Source organism: Oenanthe melanoleuca, chromosome 6 (assembly GCF_029582105.1).
Source record: "Oenanthe melanoleuca isolate GR-GAL-2019-014 chromosome 6, OMel1.0, whole genome shotgun sequence".
NCBI classification, from domain to species: domain Eukaryota; kingdom Metazoa; phylum Chordata; class Aves; order Passeriformes; family Muscicapidae; genus Oenanthe; species Oenanthe melanoleuca.
This window is the reverse complement of record NC_079340.1, coordinates 3,341,974-3,359,121: the sequence shown is the minus strand read 5'-3', so window position 1 is coordinate 3,359,121 and position 17,148 is coordinate 3,341,974. Positions and strand designations below refer to the sequence as shown.

At 50.1% G+C, this 17,148-nt stretch overlaps 2 protein-coding genes across 2 annotated transcripts; both read right to left on the bottom strand.

The window, feature by feature from the left end:
- Positions 1-2,938: 2,938 nt before the first annotated feature.
- Positions 2,939-12,008, bottom strand: NUDT13 (nudix hydrolase 13). The gene is made up of 9 exons (XM_056495620.1): positions 11,926-12,008; positions 10,256-10,366; positions 9,586-9,725; positions 8,982-9,089; positions 7,654-7,760; positions 6,733-6,858; positions 6,451-6,562; positions 3,899-4,053; positions 2,939-3,364 (listed from the first exon to the last, which is right to left on the bottom strand). Exons 2-9 carry the CDS (start codon positions 10,336-10,338, stop codon positions 3,170-3,172), a joined length of 1,026 nt encoding a protein of 341 aa, XP_056351595.1. The 5' UTR covers positions 10,339-10,366; positions 11,926-12,008; the 3' UTR covers positions 2,939-3,169.
- A 2,551-nt stretch (positions 12,009-14,559) lies between these two features.
- On the bottom strand, positions 14,560-17,023 carry LOC130255204 (uncharacterized). Its single transcript, XM_056495619.1, has 2 exons — positions 16,015-17,023; positions 14,560-15,923 (listed from the first exon to the last, which is right to left on the bottom strand). The coding sequence occupies exons 1-2, from the start codon at positions 16,561-16,563 to the stop codon at positions 14,640-14,642; spliced, it is 1,833 nt and encodes a 610-aa protein (XP_056351594.1). The 5' UTR covers positions 16,564-17,023; the 3' UTR covers positions 14,560-14,639.
- Between the last annotated feature and the right edge of the window lie 125 nt (positions 17,024-17,148).

Genomic DNA, 17,148 nt, shown 5'->3' with positions numbered 1-17,148 from the left:
AGAGGCATCTCTGCTTTTAATTTTGAGAGAATTTGTAGTGAAGGAAGCCTGATGGAATTAATTAGGGAAGACAAGTGTGGTGTGCTTCCCTTTAAACAGATTCCTACTGAAGTATGTTCTGAAGTTGTTCAGCTGGCATCTCATTCCAACACACTTTATTCACTTTGCTCACCTGAGCATCTGCCTTTTGTACAGCCCTGTTCATCCTGGAAGTTCTGACCCTTCCCCAGCCCGTGGTTTTCTTGTTTGTGGCTTGACCCTGCAGCCCCAGTTGGAAACAGTGCAGTGGTCAAGCAGGAAAACAAATCCTGGATCTTTCATCTCCCACCTATGAGATCAAAGTTAACCCCAGGGGACACAGAGACTTTTAACCTCTTAAAAATCCCCTGAACACCTGGGCACTTTGGCTGCTGCCACTCTTCCCACTGCTGACTTTTATGGAGCAACCTCAGGAGTCAGCTGTTCAGAGCTGCTTTTAAGGTTACCTGGGCACACCTTGCAGGTGATCTGTCTTCTGGAACAATGGTGAGAGTGATGCCTTAGCATTGCAGCTTTTATATTATTCATGTCTTTGTAATCCTGCAGTTCTTTAGTGTATTACTCTAAACTCCATACAGAGTGTTTGTTAGCTGCTGCTTTCCCATTTTGGTCAGACACAACAATTTCTGGAGAAATGTAAACAAAAGTGAGTTGAGGGAAGCAAACTTGCAGTAAATTACTTCATTAGCTGAAGCTGTAATTGGAAAATTAACCTCTAATATGCAAATAGACCAAACTTATAAAAGTGTGAAAAATCCTAACACTTTCCCTGAAGGAAAAAGGTTTTAAATTGAGGGGAAACCCTCCTTTTCCCTTATTATCTGTGTTTAAACTGGAGCAATCCCCATTCACCTGCAATATTAAGGGTATCAATTGAAAGAAACCTGCCTTGGCCATTATTTCAGGGATATAAATTGATTTGGAATCCTGATTTTCTTGTTTAAATAGAAAAGGGAACACCCTGTAGGTTGCAATTTTATCAGTTTGAAACAAGAGCAAACCCTCCTTATTTGTCATCTTTAAGTTTAAATTGACAGGCAATGTCTGTTGTGCCTTATTTTTTAGGGTTTAAGTTGGTAGAAAACCCCACTGATTCCATCATTTGAGAGATTATATTGAGGGGCAAAAAAAAACTGCTGGGGGAAAAAAAAGGTAGAAAAAGAGGGTAGGGAAAAAAAAGCCAACAGAAAGGTGGGGAAAAAAGGCATCAAAAAAGGGAGAGTGTGAAGAATGAGGTTTACTTTTTTGGTAAAATTCAAAGGTTTAATAAAGGACAATAGGAGACAATGTTAATAAAGGGAAGTTTAGCAGCTGGGTGCTTGATCTTAGCCAAAAGCATATCTGTTACTTTGGAGACTTCCTTTATATATTTTTAAAATTGTATTAGTCTACTGTGTATTTATAAATAATTATGCATATTTAAACTTTTTTTTTAAACTACGTGTTTACATGTTTTAAGAAGTTTTTAGCATCTTTTTTTGGGTTTGTTTTTTTTAGAGCATCCGTATTTTTTGGTATATTTTTGTTTTAGTTTGTTTTTATTATTTTAGTTTAGGGATTTGGTCTGAACATTTGAACATCTGAACAGATGGTAGGTGTTGATGCTAGTAGGGGTTTTATTATATGTTTATTGGATGTTATTTTAATTAAGCAGGCAGTATAACTATATTAGTTATTACTATGTTTAAGTTTAGTTAATAGTGAATATCCCTCTGGATAGGAAAGTGTGGCCTTTCCACACAGCAGCACAGGTGATGGGACAGCTTAACATCAGGAATGGAGATCACCAGTGTTGTTTTATAACTAAATCAAAAGGGTCTGGATTGAGGATTTTATAAAACAATTTAAAGTGTAATACTTTTCCAAAGATGTGATGTGATTATTATCTTGTAGTTGTTCTAGCTCTACCAAAAAAAAAAAAAAAACAACAAAAAACCTCTATTTGAGTAGATTGAAAAGTAGATTTTTCTCTTATTGGTAACTAAAATACCAGGGAGGGTGTTGGTATGTGCTACCACAGACTGAAATAATCCCCTCCCAACCTCCTGAAGTAAAAGTAACCTGAGCACACACTGTGTCTCAACAGTGTGAAAGACTTCTTTTTTCCACTTGCTGCTCAGGTGTCAGGGCTCAGATTTTTATCACTGCTCACCTGCAGGGAATCCCAGTGGTGGCAGTCAGGGAGACATCCCTGCTCCCCCTCCAAGCACCTGGCATTGCAATCCTGGCATCTGAACTGTGACCAAGCAGGCAGAAAGGACTGGCAGCCTGAACCAGCAGCAGATCCTGAACCAGCAGCAGATCCTGAACCAGCAGCAGAAATCAGATTTCACCTGTATCTTTCCCTTACCCAGATCTCCTTGTTGTTCTTCCTCCAGAGAGGCAGGACATTTTACCATTTCATCAGTAAAACCAGGCCAGCTCTCCAGGCAAGGCACAGACTTTGGCCTCAGGGTTAGAGGCACTGATCCTTTCAGGATTTTTCTCTATGCAGCAGTTCCTGTCACCTTTGCATTATCTGTAATTTTCCAAAATGTTTATGTGTAGGTCTTGCTCTTCCCCTCTCTGCCACCAGATAGCTCTGTTCCCTCTTTCTTGGGACAGAAGTAACTGTCTTACTGATGGGAAAAATGTAGAAGCCCGTTGAACATTTACAAAAAAAAAATAATTAATTGCACACTTTATATGAAAATGAAGATTAAAGGGAAGAGACAGAAGAAGAGGAGAGCAAACAGGCAGTGGCTTTTTGATAGCTCTTCCAGATCCACATAAACACAGGCACTGTCCCTTTATTTCTGTTCTGGGAAAAAGGGTGCATTCCATGTCCATCCAAGACAGGAGAAATGGAGGAAAATGGGACATTGGTGCCATGGGGTCAGTGACAGCTGCTCACAGTAAGTCTGATGTTTTGGAACCAAGGATTTTATTGTACATTTACTCCAAATCATGGGATGTCAGAGGTGATCCACTGCACGTGGGACTGTCAGATCAGTTCAGAGACCTCTGTAGGTCGGCGTGTCCCAGTGGTGCTGTCCTCACTGTAACAGAGCCCTGGCCTCCAGGGGCTCTGGAAACTTTCCTGCTGAGCTTTCACAGTTCTGGTGGGATCACAGAGTCAGTGAGGCCCTGCCTAAGCAGTCTGGGCACTCTGCTGCTGCAGCCACTCACGGATCAGCTGGTGAGCAATGGCCTGTTTGGGAGGGAACCAAGGTAAAATACTACCATCATCTTGCTTTGAAGAGCTGGGCTGTCTCTTCAGACCCTCCACAATTTCCTCCAGGCCAAACCAACGGGCTTCCTCCAGTTCCAGGCTGTCTATACTGATCTGGAAAGAATTCAGAGTTCCTTAAATCAGCTTGGAATGTGGGCAGTGGTGCCTTGCCCTTTCTTGTTTCCACAGAGATCCTATGCTGGAATTTCCAGAGTGCTACATCCATGCCTGAATTAGGCTCTGATGCCAGTCCAGGGAAGGACATTCCTACCCACCAGTACTTTGTTGTGCTGGCTTCCTCAGGGAAGCCACAAACCAACCCTGCTCCATGGTGGCAAAGCAAAGTGGCTGAGCTCAGTAATTAATGTGGCAGAATCTTCTATGACAAATGTGTGAGGGAACCTCTTCTGCAAAGTTCAGAGGAAAAAAATTAAAATACAGGCTCTGAGTGACCTGAGTGAAATCTGGCACCTTGCTACAGAAGATGATGGGATTGTTTCCAAGTTTGTTCTGCACTTGCAGAAAAAGCCAGTGGAAAATATCATTTACAGAGGGTTTGATGCTCTCCTAGCTAAATTCTGTGGGCTGAAGGAGGTTTTGCTGCCCGAGGCAGGCAGTGGAATAGCTCAGGGGAGCCAGGGCACTCACCTCAGCCCGCTGGGCTGCCACCAGGGCGTGGCAGGCTATCATCAGGCAGCTGCTGGGGAAGGGCCAGTGCTGGGAAGCCGAGTAGCTCAGCGACTCCACCTCCAGCCCCACCTCTTCGGCCACTTCTCGCCGCACTGCCTCCTCCACGTTCTCTCCTGGAACCCACCAGAGTCAGGCAAGGACGGCAGGGACACGTTTATCCCCATAGGCAGGGTTTATCCCCATAGGCAGGGCTCATCCCCATAGGCAGGGCTCAAACCCATAGGCAGGGCTCATTTCCATAGGCAGGGCTTAAACCCATAGGCAGGGCTCATCCCCATAGGCAGGGCTCATCCCTATAGACAAGGCTCATTTCCATAGGCAGGGCTCATCCCCATAGGCAGGGCTTATCCCCATAGGCAGGGCTTAAACCCATAGGCAGGGCTCATCCCCATAGGCAGGGCTCATTTCCATAGGCAGGGCTTATCCCCATAGGCAGGGCTCAAACCCATAGGCAGGGCTCATCCCCATAGGCAGGGCTCAAACCCATAGGCAGGGCTCATTTCCATAGGCAGGGCTCATCCCCATAGGCAGGGCTTAAACCCATAGGCAGGGCTCATCCCCATAGGCAGGGCTCATCCCCATAGGCAGGGCTCATTTCCATAGGCAGGGCTTAAACCCATAGGCAGGGCTCAAACCCATAGGCAGGGCTTAAACCCATAGGCAGGGCTCATCCCCATAGGCAGGGCTCATCCCTATAGACAAGGCTCATTTCCATAGGCAGGGCTCATCCCCATAGGCAGGGCTTATCCCCATAGGCAGGGCTTATCCCCATAGGCAGGGCTCAAACCCATAGGCAGGGCTCATCCCCATAGGCAGGGCTCATTTCCATAGGCAGGGCTTATCCCCATAGGCAGGGCTCAAACCCATAGGCAGGGCTCATCCCCATAGGCAGGGCTCATTTCCATAGGCAGGGCTTATACCATAGGCAGGGCTTATACCATAGGCAGGGCTCATCCCCATAGGCAGGGCTCATCCCCATAGGCAGGGCTCATTTCCATAGGCAGGGCTTAAACCCATAGGCAGGGCTCATCCCCATAGGCAGGGCTCATCCCCATAGGCAGGGCTTAAACCCATAGGCAGGGCTCATCCCCATAGGCAGGGCTTATCCCATAGGCAGGGCTCATCCCCATAGGCAGGGCTCATCCCCATAGGCAGGGCTCATCCCCATAGGCAGGGCTTAAACCCATAGGCAGGGCTTAAACCCATAGGCAGGGCTCATTCCCATAGGCAGGGCTTATCCCCATAGGCAGGGCTCATCCCCATAGGCAGGGCTCATCCCCATAGGCAGGGCTCATTTCCATAGGCAGGGCTCATCCCCATAGGCAGGGCTTATCCCCATAGGCAGGGCTTATCCCATAGGCAGGGCTCATCCCCATAGGCAGGGCTTAAACCCATAGGCAGGGCTCATTCCCATAGGCAGGGCTTAAACCCATAGGCAGGGCTTATCCCTATAGGCAGGGCTTATCCTCATAGGCAGGGCTTATCCCCATAGGCAGGGCTTAACCCATAGGCAGAGCTCATTTCCATAGGCAGGGCTTATCCCCATAGGCAGGGCTTAACCCATAGGCAGAGCTCATTTCCATAGGCAGGGCTTATCCCTATAAGCAGGGCTCAAACCCATAGGCAGAGCTCATTTCCATAGGCAGGGCTTATCCCTATAGGCAAGGCTCATCCCATAGGCAGGGCTTATCTCTATAAGCAGGGCTCATCTCATAGGCAGGGCTCAAACCCATAGGCAGGAGCTCCAGCTGTGCTGACCTGGAAACACTTGCTGGCAGGGTGCTCCATAAAATTCATCAACCTCTGATAAACACAGGCACCAGACACATTTTTGGCCACCATCTACATACAGATGGTGGACAGAACAATTTAGTTTTAAGTCATTTTCCCTGCTGTAACAAGAGGTCTGTAGTTTTTCTTCTCAGCCAAAATGAGATGAGCATTCTGCATGAGCCACAGAATGGATTGTAAAAGGATCAGAGGTTATAACCCAGCAAGTTTAAAGCTTATGTTTATTATCAAGGACTAGAAGAACTGCTAGACACCTATGATTCCCATTCCCTTCAGATACATAACAGCTATTTTGAATTCTGCCTGCATGCCAAGACTGATCTACTTAAATTTCATGTTTTTTTCCCAGCTATCACAGAATTACAGACTGGTTTGGGTTCGAAGGGATCATTAATTTAATGATTGAAGGATCATTTAGTTCTAACCCTCTGCCACCAGCATGGTCACCTTCTGCTAGACCAGGCTGTCACCCAGATGTGTTCTAACTCTCAGCATGGACACCTTCTGCTAGACCAGATTGTCATCCAGCTGTTTTCTAACTCTCTGCATGGACACCTTCTGCTAGACCAGGCTGTCACCCAGATCTCACCCAGCTTGGCCTCAAACACTTCTGGGGATGGGGACACACACCACCTGTGTGTCCATCCTCCTCTGTAAGCAGGGTTTGGCTGATGTCCCCACCCCCTGCAGGCCACTCTGCTGTGTCAGTAGCCACTTACCCATGTCACAGAAGCCTGACAGAGCTGTGAACATCCCTGGGGGAAAGGAGGGCTGTCGGGCGAGGAGGCAGCGGCTCCCATCTGACACCAGGGTGATCACCACTGGGGACATCTGCCACAAACCACAAGAAATTCAGACTAAAGTGCAAATTTTCACTTTTCCTTGCTGGTTGAGGGTCCCTGGCTAACCACAAGGTACCCAGCTGTGCATAAACCCCTTTTGGTGCTTCCCCCAGGGGTGACCCAGCCCTGTGTCCCCCACCTCTGCTGCCAGGGGCTCACCTGTGGGTAGTAAGTGACTCCACTGGCGTGGCAGACACGTTTGCTGCCAGCTGGGTTCTTCTGAGTGGGCTGCCCAGTTCTGCTGCAGTACTGGTGGGAATCATGCCACCTCAGGAGGGACTGGGCCTGCCAACACAGAGGAACACAAACCTCATATACACCTGGAGGAATTAAAAATGCAGAGCAGTCTCCCTGAGTAATGCTTCATGTGCAGTCATGGGGATAAACTCTGATTCTCTTTGGAAGCCTCGGAAAGGTAAATTAAGTATGGGCAGTGCTTTGAAAAGTGGCAGATTCTGCAATCTGTGTTTCCTGCTTCTAAATTTGAGTATTCAGGGGAGGTGGGTGAGAGCTGTTTATTGGGACATAATTGGGAACTGGACTATTCTAAAGAGTGCCCGACCCTGAATATCTTGAAAAATAGCTTAGGCATCACAAACATTATAGAGCAGGAAAGAAAACATGAGCTATTTCTCCTTATGACTCATGACAGGCCTTTTCTTAGGCCTTCCAAACACAGGATATCTGCAGAGCATCAGCTTCTAAGGGAGAGGTTTTAAAAGAGCAACTCATAAAGGAGAGGTTTTAAAAGAGCAGCTCTGAGAGAAGATGTGTAAGTTTGTTTGTGGTACCCAGTTTGCCTGATAATTGTTGAGCTGAGGATAAACTGGGATTACATTTCAGCTAAATGGCATAAATTGCTGCAGTAATTTTTAAGCCACTTGTCTGCTTCTCTTTCCCTTGCATCTTCCCTTTGGGAGCACAAATGTGGGCAAAATGGTGTAATTTATAGTGTGTCTGTATCTAGGTTCCTGAAAGTGTACAGCAGGTACTTCTAGAATATTAGATCATAAAACAATGTGGGAGAAGGGTTGTTGTTAGAGATGACAGCTCCCTAAAGACAAAAGCCCTGCCCAATACCGAAGCCAGCAAAGGAGAATCCTCCATGTCCACCACAAAGAGAGCTTTTCGTAGGTCAGTAAATGATCCCTGCAGTTCTGACTCAATGACTGATTTATCCAAGGCTCCTGTTAAAGGAAAAAAAAAAAAAAAAAAGACAGAAAGAAAATTTGTTCTCATAAATTTCAACACCCACAGGCACAGGAGCAGCAGTGCAGCCCTTGACTGTGATCTCCATGATCATAACAGCTCCTGAAGAGACTCAACCCAGCCCTCCCTGGCAGGACAGGCTCTCCCAAGGATCAGGGATGCAGCCCTGGCAGCAGCTCCATCCCAGGGCATCAGACTGGTGCTGGCACAGTGGAAAAGGAGTCATCCCAACATAAACCTGGTGGGATGAAAGAGGAGTCATCCCAACCTAAACCTGGTGGGATGAAAGAGGAGTCATCCCAACCTAAACCTGGTGGGATGGAAGAGGAACCATCCCAACCTAAATCCAGTGGGGTGGAGGAGGAACCATCCCAACCTAAATCCAGTGGGGTGGAGGAGGAACCATCCCAACCTAAATCCAGTGGGGTGGAGGAGGAACCATCCCAACCTAAATCCAGTGGAGGAGGAACCATCCCAACCTAAATCCATTGGGATGGAGGAGGAACCATCCCAACCTAAATCCAGTGGGATGGAGGAGGAACCATCCCAACCTAAATCCAGTGGGATGGAGGAGGAACCATCCCAACCTAAATCCAGTGGGGTGGAGGAGGAACCATCCCAACCTAAATCCAGTGGAGGAGGAACCATCCCAACCTAAATCCATTGGGATGGAGGAGGAACCATCCCAACCTAAATCCAGTGGGATGGAGGAGGAACCATCCCAACCTAAACCCAGAGGGAGGAACCATCCCAACCTAAATCCAGTGAGGTGGAAGAGGAACCATCCCAACCTAAACCCAGTGGAGGAGGATCCATCCCAACCTAAACCCAGTGGAGGAGGATCCATCCCAACCTAAATCCAGTGAGGTGGAAGAGGAACCTTCCCAACCTAAACCCAGTGGAGGAGGATCCATCCCAACCTAAACCCAGTGGAGGAGGATCCATCCCAACCTAAACCCAGTGGAGGAGGATCCATCCCAACCTAAATCCAGGGGAGGAGGAACCTTCCCAACCTAAACCCAGGGGAGGAGGATCCATCCCAACCTAAACCCAGTGGAGGAGGATCCATCCCAACCTAAACCCAGTGGAGGAGGATCCATCCCAACCTAAATCCAGTGGAGGAGGATCCATCCCAACCTAAATCCAGTGGAGGAGGAACCATCCCAACCTAAACCCAGTGGAGGAGGAACCATCCCAACCTAAATCCAGCGCGAAGTGCGGTCTGTGCTCATCCGAACAACCGATCAGCACCGACTTCTCCATCCACTGCTCAGCCTCTGGGAACTTCTCCAGAACCCTTCTCATCTCTAAACAACAGAAAATAGGGAAGAGAAAGCTGTGATGAAGCAAATCCATCCAACCCTAGTGCTCTCTGGATATATTCAAAGCATAAACAATCTTGGCTCAAGGCAGAATGCCCATGTGGAAAAGGGGACCAGACAAGTGATCCCACCCAGGTAGAAACCTAAAATCTGGCTTCCCTCCTAAGCTGTAGGAAGTTTAGACCATGTCAGGCTAAGGTCCCAATGTTGTACTGCTTTGGGAGCAGCTGCCCATTGGTTTTGTCCTGCACCAGTCTCTCAAAGGAAACTTTTCCGACATCACACCACAAAGACATTTGTCAGCAAGATCTTGTTTTTTATCCTGTCAGCCCTCTCTCTTCAAAAGGCACAGTCCCAAATGTTTTTAAACCTGACCACCTCAGAGCAGATCAGCCTGATACCATGTGTGTGTGTGTCTGTTTCATTCCAGCTATGTGATCCACCAGGTGTTTCTTTGTGGATGCACTGATTTCTTTCTTACCTGCTGCACTGACCTGTGGTACCAAATATTTCTTCCCAACTTTCTGCAGGAAGGGGGAGAGATTGTGAAAGAGGTAGAAAGTTCCTGAGGTCTGAGCTTGTCTACAAAGGCTGTCATCTTCCTTCAACTGATTTAAGTACCTGCAGTGAGAAAATTACTGGGGAGCTGAATTGAAGATTGTGTTGAGATTATTGCTTATTTGGAGGTGTTTATTTTGCACAGAGCAGGGGGGGCTGAATGGGCAGGTCAGATTTAAGGTATTCCATATGCTCACAGCTGAGTCAACCAAGTCTTAGGGCACAGCTGGCTGGGGCTGAGTTTGGAAAAAAAAAAAAATCATTGGAAAGAGGGTGTGAGCACGTGCTCCTTTCAGGCTGTTTGAAGCAGTATTTCAAATGAGGTGAGCAGCACCACTTCAAGCCTGCCTGGTATTGTAGGAGCCCTCTAGCCAGGACAGGCAATCATTAACAGAGCTCCAGCCTGAGAGAAGCAGTTCTTAGAAGTGATTAAGGGAGTGGAGAGGCCTTGGCTGTTATAATTTACAGAGCTCACAAAGCATTTCTGTGTGATGGCTGAACTGGTAAAGGATTAACCCCCGGGTCAGGCTTAGGTAGGGCTGCTTGTGCTGAGCTCTGGCCTCCCAGAACTCAGCAATCAGATGAGAACTCACCTCATTTTTCTCACATAGGTGGAGTGCAGCCTGCAGAGCAGGGAGGAAACTCTCCTGTGCAGTGCTTGGTACACTGCAGCCATAACCAACACCTACAGCTGCTGTCTCTGCCTGAAAAAAGAGGCATAAAATGTAATGCAGCAGCCCTGCCAGGTTAAGTTTGATTTAAAAGATGCAATAACCAGGTAAGTCTCCCTCTCACAGCAGAGTCTGCAGAATCTGCTTTCTAAAATGATCACTTCAGTCACACTTCATTTCAGGCCAGTTTTAAGACTACTTAAAGATATCTTGGTTTGTTTCCATTTCTGAGTGTGCACAGGCCTTACAGAGCTTTAGACCTTCCTGCCCCAAATGCCTGTGTCCCTGGGGAAAAGGGCACAGAAGGTGGCTGCTCTTTTGCTGGTTTCCTTCACAGTTGTGATGGCCTTGATCCAGCCACACATCCTAGTGCAGCACACAGTGGATCTGTGGGAAAGGCACTGATGCCAGCAGAGAGTGAAACACAAAATACCAGCTGCAGAAGAGAGTTCCTGAGTTAGACAGGGGACAGCAGATGCAGCTGAATGTGGGATCATCTCCAGCTTTTTGTGCCAAAGAATCCCACCATGTTTTCAGCCCAGGCAGTCTCAGCTTGCAGCCTGACCTCAGCTGGAGGATGTCAGGAAATGGGAGACAAAAATGAGCTGTGGGCTAGAATCCTTGGGTGTCATTGAGAACATTTCACTCTGCAGCCACAGAAAGCAAAACCCTTTATGGAGGAAGTTAGTTTCCTTTTTTACAGACAGAAATGAGCTGTGGGGCACAATCCTTGGGGGTCACTTGAACATTTCACTCTGCAGCCACAGAAAGTGAAACCCTGCATGGAGGAAGAAGTTAGTTTGCTTTGTTCCAGACAAAAATGAACTGTGGGGCAGAATCCTTGAGGGTCACTGAGAACATTTCACACTGCAGACACAGAAAGCAAAACCCTTTATGGAGGAAGTTAGTTTGCTTTGTTACAGACAAAAATGGAGTTTGGGGCACAATCCTTGGAGGTCACTGAGAACATTTCACTCTGCAGACACAGAATTAGAAGCCCTTTATGGAGGAAGTTAGTTTGCTTTTTTACAGACAAAAATGAGCTGTGGGGCACAATCCTTGGGGGTCACTGAGAACATTTCACACTGCAGACACAGAAAGCAAAACCCTTTATGGAGGAAGTTAGTTTGCTTTGTTACAGACAAAAATGGAGTTTGGGGCACAATCCTTGGAGGTCACTGAGAACATTTCACTCTGCAGACACAGAATTAGAAGCCCTTTATGGAGGAAGTTAGTTTGCTTTTTTACAGACAAAAATGAGCTGTGGGGCACAATCCTTGGGGGTCACTGAGAACATTTCACTCTGCAGGCACAGAAAGTGAAACCCTGCACGGAGGAAGGAGTTATTTTGCTTTGTTCCAGCCACACGGGCAGTGCCAGGAAGGGTCTCAGCTCTCCCTCCAGCGCAGCTCAGCCCCAGAGGAGCCCCAGCAGAGGCTCCTATTGGCACGGGGACCCTTTGCCGTGTGGCTCTGTCCCAGATCCCCTTTCCCCGCTGTCCCTTGGGAAGCCGCCGGGAGCCGAACCCGCTCGCTCTGGAAGTGTCACCAGTGTCACCCAGGGCTGGCGTTGCCCGCGGATCCCGCACTTACGGAGCCGTGCGCTGTCCCCAGGGCTGTCCCCAGGATCCAGCTGCGGATCCGCCGGGACCGCGTCCTCTTCCCGCACCGGGAGCGCTGGGAATTGTAGTTCAGCTCCGCCTTTGCAGTTTGTTCCTGTTCCTTGCTTTCTCTCTCTTTCCTCCTTCTTCCTCTTTTATTATTTTTTTTTTTTTCCCGATATATCCAAAAGCTGTGAGAGGAATGACGGATTTGTCTTTACAAACAAGCTGGTAGATAAAACCAGCACTGAGAGAGATAAAAGAAACAATGGGAAGGATTCCACTGATTGATGGATTGAAAAAGATATTTGCCTTTACAAACAAGCTGTGGATTTGCTGATAAATGAAACTGGATGTTGGAAGATGAAAGAAGCAATGGGGGAAAACTATGAATTCTATAAGAATTAAAAATTAAAAGGGAGGGCTGTACATTAGAGTGGAATCTCAGGTGTCAGGTGTTTTGGGAAGTCTGTGCCTCGCAAGTACCTCAGCAATGGGGAAAGAGAGACGGAAATGCAGATGGGAAAATGGGATAAAAAGGAGGCTGAGTCCTCCAAAAATTTGAGAGATCCCAGGGGAATGCCCCATGGCCTCTCCCTTTATTGGAATAAAGCAAAAGGACTCCTCTGTCTCCTTTTTGGACATCAACCTCTGGTGTTTGTGGATTAATTCTCCTGACAGCTGGATACCCACAAATACCCACAGCTGGATTTGTCAGTGACCAGCTCTGATCAGAGAGCAAGCACCCTGTGCCAGGGCACGTCAGAATAATGACAAATTACTTTCATTCCTTTGCAAGGGAGCAGATTCCTCTCCAGTATTGAAAACATTATTCTGGGTTGGAGCCTACCTGACTATATTTAGCACAAAGAGAATTTTATAAACATACAAAAAAGTAAATGTTTTCAGGGCAGCTTGTTGCTTTTTGGTCATGAATTGGGCCGTTCTAATCGAGAATTCACGTCATGTTATTTGAGAGCATAGCTTGTAAAAATAATAAACAGAATGTCCAGGGCAATAGTACTCTTGTTACCAGAGTTACTCACAAGTTTAGGTTTAATTATGCTTGACTGCTATTTTTATGCTTCCTGAAACAGAGCAAGCCCAGTCTTATTAATCCACCAAGCTAATTGGATTAATGGACAAAACACATCTTCCCTTAATAAGATAAAGGATTGAAATATAATCTCTAAGGGAAGTATCCACCCTGCTGTTAAAACAAACCAACAGATTTATTGACCCTAACTGCCCCCAGATACAGATCTTGCAAGAGCTGGCTTTGGAGGGAAGCAGCTGGTGGAGATACTTGGGACATCAAGTCTTGGGACAGCCTCTCCATCTCTTTCAGTACCCCTTGCTGGGAGCAATCCTGGGAGGGAAGTGAGGGCCTGGACACAAAAATTAATCTCTGATGGCTTTCTGTAGTTTAACAATCTGAGCTTTGGCAGGGCCCCAGAGGAATTGAATCCCAGAAACTCTCCTGATGCAGTAGGAGCAAACCAAAGGAGCAGGCAAAGAGGACACAGGCAGGAGGAACATCATCTCTTACATGGACAACATCAAGGTAAATCTTTGGTCCTGTGTTGCTAAAATTATTGTTTTTTTAAATCTGGGTTTGTAAAATACTCATGTTGGGGTTAGGAGCTGATAAAAGATTTTTCCAAGCCATAAAAGTGGCTGGAAAATGTAATTCCAGGCTAATAATGGTTATACTACTAATCTTGCTTTATCTTTCTGTTTTGTGTCTCTGCAGTTGCCCCCAGATAAGCAGAAATGAGCATTAGAATCCCTAGCAGCTGATTAGCAATTGTAAAACAACTGTTAATTGCTTTAAACACATGAAAGGGGAAAATCCACATGGAAAACTTGTGGTCAAGCCACAAGGAACTTCTTGGAAAGAAAAAAAAAAAAAAAGAGTCCTTTTTTTAGGACAAGCTTAGGGAAAGACAAACCACTTCTTTAAAGAGAAAGCTAATGAGTAGCCTTCCCCCCATCATTAAATTTTAGATGCAAACTACCCAAATCTGGCTTTTCCCCAGCCTTCAGCCCCATGCTGATCAACTTGTTGGTGCTCCTCACTGCCCACCTCACTTCCTAAAAATACCTGGAGAGTGCAAAATAGGATGAGAAAGCAGCAGATCTCGCTTCTTGAAAGAAATCTGACAGTGCCTCTAGAGCGTGTGAGGTTTTGCCAAATCTCTAGAAGCTGCTGTTAAATCTCTGGCTAGATGTTAGGGACTCTTTGGATAACGGGGCTTTAACTGGATGCTAGAAGCTTGGCTATCATTCCAGTGTTTCCTGCTAGTTGTAGGAGTTGTATTTCTGTTGGAAGGCCACCAAGAGGAGAGGAAGGGAAGGCTTATTTTTTGACGGATAGTTCCACTAAAATCTGGCCTTCTTCCTGCCCAGTGCTGGCGGTGCTGTCAGCTGTGGGGACACATCTGTGTCCACAGCTGGACTGGAAACCACTAAATCCACCTCATGGCATTGTTTGCTTCTCCTGTGAGACGTGCTGCATCTCAGCACCCCCCAAAACGCAGAGCACCCCAGGTTTTGTCTTGGCAAGGCGGTGGGAGCTGAGCTGAGACTCTGGGTACCGGGGGAAATCTCTCTAATCGCTGTAATCAATAAATAAGCAGTTTATTTATGGAATCCCAGAAGGCAGCAGGCAGCACCCCGGTGTTTTAGCCCTTTTTCTGGCAACTTTTAATCCAAAAACACCGCTCTGAGGCCAGGCTTCCCACAGTCCCTGCTGTCCCGGGGGCAGTTCCCAGCCCCAGGAACCGGCCCCGGCGTGGTCCCCAAGTGTTCAGTGTCTCCGGGCCGGTACCGGTCTTGGTGTAGTCCCATGTGCACGGTGTCGCCGGGCCAGTACTGGTGTGGTACCACGTGCCCAGTGTCTCCAGGCCGGTACCGGCGTGAACCCACGTGCGCGGTGTCTCCGGGCCGGTACCGGTACCGGTGTGGTCCCACGTGCACGGTGTCTCTGGGCCGGTACTGGTGTGGTCCCACGTGCACGGTGTCTCCGGGCCGGTACCGGTACTGGTGTGGTCCCACGTGCACGGTGTCTCCGGGCCGGTACCGGTACTGGCGTGGTCCCACGTGCACGGTGTCTCCTGGCCGGTGCTGGTTCTGGCGTGGTCCCACGTGTGCGGTGTTTCTGGATCGGTGCCGGTACAGTCCCACGTGTGCGGTGTCCCTGGGCTGGTGCCGGCATAGTCCCACATGTGCATTGGCTCGATACCGGTACTGGTGCAGTCCCACGTGCACGGTGTCTCCGGGCCGGTACCGGTACTGGTGTGGTCCCACGTGCACGGTGTCTCCGGGCCGGTACCGGTACTGGTGTGGTCCCACGTGCACGGTGTCTCCGGGCTGGTGCCGGTACCGGTGTGGTCCCACGTACACGGTGTCTCCGGGCCGGTACCGGTACCGGTGTGGTCCCACGTGCACGGTGTCTCCGGGCCGGTACCGGTACCGGTGTGGTCCCACGTGCACGGTGTCTCCGGGCCGGTACCGGTACCGGTGTGGTCCCACGTGCACGGTGTCTCCGGGCCGGTACCGGTACTGGTGTGGTCCCACGTGCACGGTGTCTCCGGGCTGGTGCCGGTACCGGTGTGGTCCCACGTACACGGTGTCTCCGGGCCGGTACCGGTACCGGTGTGGTCCCACGTGCACGGTGTCTCTGGGCTGGTACTGGCGTGGTCCCACGTGTGTGGTGTCTCCGGGCCGGTACCGGTGTGATCCCACGTGCACGATGTCTCCGGGCCAGTGCTGGTTCTGGCGTGGTCCCACGTGTGCGGTGTCCCTGGGCTGGTGCCGGCATAGTCCCACATGTGCATTGGCTCGGTACCAGTACTGGCGCGGTCCCACGTGTGCGGCGTCTCTGGGCCGGTGCCGGTACCGGTGTGGTCCCACGTGCACGGCGTCTCCGGGCCGCTTCTGGTACCGGTGTGGTCCCACGTGCACGGCGTCTCCGGGCTGGTTCCGGTACTGGTGTGGTCCCACGTGTGCGGCGTCTCCGGGCTGGTTCCGGTACTGGTGTGGTCCCACGTGCACGGTGTCTCCGGGCTGGTTCCGGTACTGGTGTGGTCCCACGTGCACGGTGTCTCCGGGCTGGTTCCGGTACTGGTGTGGTCCCACGTGCACGGCGTCTCCGGGCTGGTGCGGGTTCCGGTGCCATTCCACATTTGCATTGGCTCAGTACCGGTACCGGCACAGTCCCACGTGCGTGGTGTCTCTGGGCCGGTGCCGGTACCGGCGTGGTCCCACGTGCGTGGGGTCTCGGTACCGGCGTGGTCCCACGTGCGTGGTGTGCCGGTATCGGTACCGGCGTGGTCCCACGTGCATGGTGTGCCGGTATCGGTACCGGCGTGGTCCCACGTGTGCGGTGTCCCTGGGCCGGTGCCGGTTCTAGTTGCTTGTGGTGCGCAGCGTCCAGGCCCTGGTGCCAGTACCAGCGCGGCTCCCACGCGCTCGGTGTCCTGGCTCTGGCGCCGGTACCGGCGTGGTCCCGCGCGTGCGGTGGCGCCAGGCCGCCGCGGTCCCAGGCCGTGTGCGGTGAGCCCGGCCCGGTACTGGCGCGGTCCCCATGTGCGCCGTGCTGCTTGCGCCGCTTCCGGCGCGGTCTCATGTGTGCGGGGTCCCCGGTCCGGTGCCGGTACCGGCGCGGTCCCTACATGAGCGGTGTCTCTGGGCCAGTGCCGGTACCAGCGCATTCCCACGTGGGCTTGCGCTCGGTCTGGTGCTGGTACTGGCAGCACGTGAGGTGTTTCTGGGCTGGTACCGATGCGGTGTCACATGCGCGGTGTCTCGGTACCGGTACCGCAATCCCACACACGAGGTGTCTCAGTACCAGTGCTGGTACCGGCGCAGTGCCACGTGTGCGGTGTCTCGGTACCGGTACCAATGCGGTCACACGCGCCCGATGTCTCGGTACTGGTACCAGCGCAGTGCCACGCATGCGGTGTCTCGGTACCGGTACCGACACGGTCACACACGCCTGATATCTCGGAACCGGCGCGGTCACACACGCGCGGTGTCTCGGTACCGGTACCAACGCGGTGCCATGCGCGTGGTGTCTTGGTATCAGTGCCGGTACCGGCGCGGTGCCGCGCGCGCGGTGTCTCGGTACCGGCGCGGTGCAGCGCGCGCGGTGTCTCGGTACCGGTACCAATGCGGTCACACGCGCCTGATATCTCGGTACCGGCGCGGTGCC

Bases quoted from the DNA above. Each gene is read 5' to 3' on its own strand.
- NUDT13 (XM_056495620.1), bottom strand. From the start codon at position 10,338: ATGGCTGCAGTGTACCAAGCACTGCACAGGAGAGTTTCCTCCCTGCTC. The intron at 6,563-6,732 runs GTGAGCCCCTGG...GGTTTGTGGCAG, and splicing joins GAGTCACTTACTACCCACAG to ATGTCCCCAGTGGTGATCAC. The intron at 4,054-6,450 runs GTAAGTGGCTAC...GGTGGGTTCCAG, and splicing joins GTCAGGCTTCTGTGACATGG to GAGAGAACGTGGAGGAGGCA.
- LOC130255204 (XM_056495619.1), bottom strand. From the start codon at position 16,563: ATGAGACCGCGCCGGAAGCGGCGCAAGCAGCACGGCGCACATGGGGAC. The intron at 15,924-16,014 runs GTACCGGAACCA...GGACCACACCAG, and splicing joins GTGCACGTGGGACCACACCA to TACCGGAACCAGCCCGGAGA.